This window comes from Orycteropus afer, unplaced genomic scaffold, assembly GCF_000298275.1.
Source record: "Orycteropus afer afer isolate SDZICR_OR568_19922 unplaced genomic scaffold, OryAfe1.0 scaffold00014, whole genome shotgun sequence".
NCBI classification, from domain to species: domain Eukaryota; kingdom Metazoa; phylum Chordata; class Mammalia; order Tubulidentata; family Orycteropodidae; genus Orycteropus; species Orycteropus afer.
This window is the reverse complement of record NW_006921601.1, coordinates 7364009-7370755: the sequence shown is the minus strand read 5'-3', so window position 1 is coordinate 7370755 and position 6747 is coordinate 7364009. Positions and strand designations below refer to the sequence as shown.

The 6747-nt window shown below is 41.9% G+C and overlaps 1 protein-coding gene across 1 annotated transcript in view; it reads right to left on the bottom strand.

Moving 5' to 3' along the window:
* Positions 1 to 2071: 2071 nt before the first annotated feature.
* Positions 2072 to 6747, bottom strand: part of AMPD3 (adenosine monophosphate deaminase 3) — a 42545-nt gene continuing 37869 nt past the window's right edge. The window contains exons 12-14 of the mRNA XM_007955115.2: positions 5841 to 6014; positions 3853 to 3963; positions 2072 to 2269 (exon numbers count right to left, since the gene is read on the bottom strand). Of these exons, the coding sequence (XP_007953306.2) occupies positions 2072 to 2269; positions 3853 to 3963; positions 5841 to 6014 (483 nt within the window). The remainder of the gene's footprint in view (positions 2270 to 3852; positions 3964 to 5840; positions 6015 to 6747) is intronic.

The following is a 6747-nucleotide window of genomic DNA, read 5'->3' as shown; positions in this document are numbered from 1 at the left end:
ACCTTCCTTCCGAGGAGTGGCTGGTGGGTTTGAACCGCCAGCCGTCTGGTTAGCAGGCAAGTGTCTTAGCCACTATGCTGCCAGAGCTCCCAAAAATAAATTAGCAATTGTTATTGATAGCTTTTCATGAATGTCCAGTCTTAAAATAAAAAGCAGATATTTGTTTTAAATAATAATGAAATTGAAATAGTTTTAATTCATTGATCCACTGTCCTGACAAACTTTATTTAATAATTCTTTAAAAAATTCTTGGTACAGAAAAATGGCAATGACAAACTGTATAATACTTTCTATGTTAGGGCAAATGTATACAAATGAGGGCTTTCAAAAAATGATGAATTCCTAGGATAAATACTGGGTTTTCATTCCATTTCATGATTAGCTATTAGATGAGCATGTATGTTTGCCTAGTGTAAGACTGTAAGTTCTGTATGCTAAGTTGACCAGTGAAAGGGACAAGCATTATGAGGTTACAGGACAAGACGATTTAAATTCAAATAAATATATTCACACGCAAAAATCAGGTTCTTCTAACTTTATAACGACTGAAAAAGGATCTCCTATAGGCTAAATATGCCCACAGAAATAGACAGGAAGATCCTTGAGGAGCTTGTCGAGACATACATATTCTTGAGGAGCACATATACTTTAAAAATTGCCAAAAAAAAAAATTCATTCAGTGATTCAACATTTATTGAGCACCTACTACATACCAGGTGCTAGTAATACAGAAGAAGAATACATCAGTAAAGCTTAAATTTAGATTGGTCTTCAAAATTACTTCCCTCCTGGCCCTTGGGACTGTGTCTTCTCAAGAAGTCTGGGTATTAGGTAAGGGAGAGGTTTTGCCTTTTAAAAAGATATATGTGTCAGGTTGCAGTGATTTGGGGTGAGGGTAGGGGGAACTAACATTTATGAGACCTAATGGAACAGTGGGAAAATGACTGGATTAGAAGTAAGGGAACTTAGTTCTATCTGGTCTTATTACCTGAAGCAAATTTCACTTCTCTGGCCCTAACTCTGAATCAGTCAAATTAGACTTGGGCTTCAGTTACAGAATATTAGTGCCAAAGGGAACAGAGATCATCTGCTGTCTAGTCTACTGGGTCAGTGCTGACTCCTAGCAACTCTAAAGGGCAGAGAACTGACCCATTGCTATAAATTTTTATGGGAGCAGATCACCAGGTCTTTTCTCCCACAGAGTGTCTGATGATGGGTTCAAACCTCTGCCCTTTCAGGTAGCCGTTGAGCACTTAACCATTGTGCTACCAGGGCTCTTGAGAGATCATCTAACCGTGTGCTTTTCAGAGTTTTTCCCCAGAAATCATTAGTTCAAATGAAAATGTTATCCAGAAGCTCCAGTACAAGACTGATGAAAGCAAAGTCACTTTGAAAAAATAAGGGCAGCACCCAGAAACACACTTACCCCTTCCCTCCCTGACCCTGAAGTGGTCTGTGATGAGAATTCACAGAATACCATTTGAAAACTATACAGCTAGTCTTAAAACCCTCACTTTTTAGATGAGGAAACATTTGGCTTCCTAAATAGAAATGGGGCCTAAATAAAACACTTTAAGAAATTCATTTTAAAAAAACACAAATTGTCAAAACAATTTTTCTATTTTAATTTTTTCAAAATAGCCCCTTTATGAAAGGGAGCTTTGAAATGGATTTTAAGGCAGCCAGCCCACCAAGGCTGAAATGAACGACTACCAACCAGCTTACAGGGCCTATAGAGGAGGACAAAAACCACACAATCCTCATATCACCTGGCATTTGACTGGAAAATCCTGGCCCCTACAACATATGCACTGGCGGTTTCTAAAGAAATATTTGGAAAACTAGGAACGTGTTCAGACAAGTGCCCAGCTCCCTGATCTCCAAAGAAAAGTCATCATCTATTACTCAGACACATGAACAGAAGTGGGCATGTTAGATCTTAAAGTGAACAGTGCAACCAAAAATCACTAGTTTGAAAGTTCTTCAGAGGCATCCTCTCCATGGAGTAAAGTCCTAGTTTGGTATCTTGACCACTGTTAGTCACAGCAGACCTGAAATTAAACCAAAAAGTTCAAATGCATGTCCCATGGACCTCTTTGGTCAGGGCTGTGATCTCTTCTGATTTCATGGCATCGGACAGGAAGCTGAGCTCGTTGCATAAGGTCTCGTAACGAAATGCCATCCGGATCTGAGCAACATTTGTCTTTCGAATGTCATTTCCTTCAGGTCCTTCTATATAATAATTTAGTCCCAGAAACTTTTGTTTTTCCTGTAAACCAATAAAATACAAATGAAACAGTATACCTTAGAGTCACTTTTTTATATCCACATAGACAACTTTAAGATTAGCCAAAGAATACCTGTTCCCTCAAGACAGATCCTCACTCAGGACATCTTTCCCCATAAGGCTTTTATACAACTCCTCCTGTCCTTCACATCCTCAGAATGTCACCCTGGTAACTACATTCATTACCTTCACTGCTGACTCTGCTTTCCTTTATCAGAAGGAAAAAGATAAGGACTGGAGGAGCTGCTGGGGATGGGCAAGGCAAGACCAATGTGTTAAGACTAAGAAGTCCCTCCTGAGAGTTAACAAGAAGGCAGTCAAGTGTTAGGGCTACGCCAAGAAGCACTCCCACGTAACAAGATCTTTGAGCATTTTACTCTTTTCTGCATCATCATCCAACAATAACGTCACCTGAGGCAGCCTTCTTCCTGTGCCAGTGGCATCATCTGGGGGAGTTTCCCCGGGGCCCAAGCTACCATGCTACCATCTAAAAGAATGGTCCTCAACCCAAGCTCCACATTAGAATCACCTAGTGTCTTGGTTATCTAGTGCTGCTTCATAGAAATATTACAACTGGATTGCTTTGACAGAAATTTATTTTCTCACAGTTTAGGAGGCTAAAGGTCTGAACTCAGCATGGCCCTAGGGAAGGCTTTCCCTCTGCGTCTGCTCCGGAGGAAGGACCTTGTCTCTTCAGCTTCTGCTTCCTCGTTTGTTGGAGATCTCCGCGTGTCTTGGCATCTATCTTACACCATCTGTCCCTCTGCATGCTTGTTTAATGTCTTATATTTCAAAAGAGACTACTTCAGGGTACACCTTACGCTAATCATTTCTCATTAACATAAAAAGACAACCCATTTCCAAATGGGATTACAACCACAGGCATAGAGCTGAGAATTTAACAATACATATTTTGGGGAAACATAATTTAATCTGTAACACCTTAAAAAAGGGGGAGCTTAAAAAAATACTGATGCCCAGGCCCCATCCCTCGAGTTTTTAAACTCAATCTAGGTACTAGTCATCTACTCAAGAAACGTTGAATACCTACTAAGTACCAAGGATTTTTCTAGGTCCTGGAAATAGAAAGCCGAACAAAACAGTCCCTGCCCTAAATATTGAGTACAATGTCAGTAGAGGGGATAGAAAATGATGGGAAGGATGTGGCTACTTTAGAATGAGCATTAGGAGCTCAGGTAGCATAGTGCCTAAGGCACTTGACTGCTAACCAGAAGGCTGGCGGTTCAAACCCACCAGCCACTCCTCAGAAGGAAGATGGGGCAATCTACTTCCATAGTGATACTGCCTTGGAAACCCAAGGAGGGGTCGCTATGAGTCGGGTCCAACTCAAAGGCACATAACAACAACAACAGTCAGGAGCAAGGAGGTGACATTAGAGTAGAGATCTAACATTGGAGTAGAGATCTGAGAATCTCCTAGAGCTTGAGTTTCACTGCAACAGAGACCCAGTCTGTGTTGTTCATCACTGATCCACCAGTGGGCATTCACTGTACATTTGCTGAAAGGATGGGAGGGACAGAGGGCAGTCTTGGCACACACTGTACCTGATGTGAGAGGCCACTCTGCAGCACGCTGTTCCTGGCAATTTCACACAGGTCACACGTGCTCAGCTTCCACACTTGGGCTGCAATCGCATACTCTTCCATAAGTGCTTCCTAGATCCCTCCCCCAAAAGGAGGTTTATTAGATGTGCAGTATTCATTTCAACGCTAAACATATTTCCAAAGTTAGAAATATTAAGCATCTAGCAAGCATATCTAATTTTTCTTCAATAACTGGCACCTTGATAATCAAGCAACATCACGCCTGTGAGTTGGAGTCGACTTGACAGCATACAACATCATCCTTTGAATGAAATCTCAAGTTACCAGAGTTTAAAAAAAAAAAAAAGAAAGAAAGAACACCTATACATTTCCTTGTTGGGCTGCAGTTGAGTGTGCCTGTGATATTTAAAGCCCTGAGCCAGGCACTGGGGATACCAGTCTATGCCCTCCTGTGACAATCCACCTTGTCATGCGCATATTTAGTACCTGCTCTGTAGTGTTAGGAGCTCTGGTGGCATAGTGCCTAAGGCATTTCACTGCTAAACAGAAGGCTGGCAGTTCAAACCCATGAGCCACTCCTCAGAAGGAAGGTTTGGCAATCTACTTCCATAGTGATACCTCCTCGGAAACCCAAAGGGGGGTCACTGTGGGTCGAAATTGACTTGACGGCAGTGAGTTTGGTTCTTTGGAGTTCTGTAGTAATGCTTTTTATTTAACATGCCATTTGAAGACTATCCAAATAGAAAAGTCAATGAATAAAATGCCAAGGACAGAAATGAAACATTAAAATAAGAATGAGAAATAGTCACAGTATGAGTAGTGAGATAGTGTAAACTCCGAAGGATTGGGGTTTGAGCTGTGGTCGTGCTGTATATCTTCTGGGATGTGAAATGGTGTGTATTAATCACCAGCCCTTCCATCACCCCTGCCCCATTGCTTCTGATTCCTGGAGCAGTGGTTTTCAGAAGTGTGGTCCAAGGATGCCTTAGGGTCTTCAAGACTTTTTGGGATCCACATGTTTCTCCCTTTTCCAACTATATAGCTGTGTAAGGTTGGATTTTCTTCATATACCATGAAAATGTGGTCCACAACAGAGTGAATGCAGAAGCAGATATGAGAATCCATTGTCTTCTTTAAATCAGACATAAAAGAGATTTGCAAAACATAAAAGAATGCCACTTTTCTCAGTACTTTTTTTTGGCTTTGGAAAATACTATTTTGCACAAAAATTGTAATACAATTCATTTATTAATATTTAATTGAATTAAATTTTTCACTTAATTTCTAATACAATAAATATCAATACACATAACTCACATAAGTAAGAGCTCTTTGAGGGCCTCATTTTTTAAGAATATAGACGGGTCCTGAGACCAAAAGGTTTGAGAACCACTGTCCTAAAAAAATACTTTGTCTCTTCTATTTTTGCTAATCAGTGGTTGATCTTACGAACACCGTCAAAATGTCCTAGGTATACTTATGGCTGGCCCCATGGTCCGTTCCTCTTTTGCCAGAGATCCAAACTTAGTAATAGTAATAACAATAACAATAGTAGTAGTGGGAAAAAAAAAGCAACATTCTGAATACTTGCTATATACAGACACTATATTAGACCCTTGGTCTCATTATCTTAATGAACCCTTACAATAAGGTAGAGGTAGAACTAGAGAGAGACAATGTTACCCCATTGTACAGATAAGGAGGAAAAATATTCAGAGTTCAAGTAATTTCGCCAAGTCACAGAGCTAGTAAGTGTCAAAGAATGGGAAAAAGAGAGAAGGGCAAAGAAATGAAATTGTGCTTTGAAGAGTTCAAGAACCCCAAAGAGAGGGCTTCTGGAAGGAATAGACCCTCCCCAGTGGCTTACTACCCCACCAGCACCGTCTCCAAAGATAATTGGCCCATGCATTCAGGACCTTGCAGTGAGAGGACAGGCCAAAACTGATGCTTGATGGGAGCACCATTGCCCCTTCCAAAAAAATTCTTACCTTCGTGTAGTGGAACTGCATGGGGTCATCGGTGGAGAGAGAAACGTGCAGTCCCTTGTGCAGGAATTCCCTCAGAGGATTTTTGGAATATTCGAGGAACAGACTATTGTTGCTAAGAGGTGACATCGCAATGGGGATCTGAGCAAGGTAGTAGAGATACTGCAATACCGGACTCTGCCAAAGAACCACCAAATTCATGTGACAAGTGCCAGAGAAGGAGGGAGGGAAGGGGAAAAGTAGAAACAGGGAGGAAGGGAGAGAAGCGTACATTAGTAGAAACCAGGGTCTGGGCAGTGTTTGTGCAAGTTCTCAACCAAGCCCAAGTTCCTCAAAGCCAGACCCCATGCTCCTTCCCCATCTATGTCCCTCTCATTCCTCTCTGGTGACTGCCCTTCACTTGCTCACTCTAGGCTCCAAACTGGAGGCACAAGCCCTACTGGACTCAGCTCCCAGAAAGAAGAGCAGCTACACCGCCCAAGGCTTACCCCACTCAGTGTTTAGCTCCTCTCCCCCAGATACCCAACAGGTTAGTCCAGGAGATGACCCACTCTTGTTGTTGTGTTGTTCTAACTCCAGGCTTTCATGTTGAGAATGTAAACACTGTCTCCTGGAAGATGAGCCCTGAAGGGATGGGAAGGAGCTGACCTGATGGGGTAGAGTGGCCTCCCACACAGAAATGTGTCATGTAGTGAGACCTCTCCAGGGACCAGGGCAGGGGAGCATTTTAAGCACACATCGTTCCTAAAGAAGTGATCCAGAATATGGAGAAAGTTGAATACAGAGTTCAGGGTAGCATCATTTACACGAGTGAAAAATTGGATGTACTCCATGTGTCCAACAATTGGAGACTGGTTAAATCAGACCATCCAAAGGGATGGAGCCATTCACCCAACAGCTTTTAGAATGA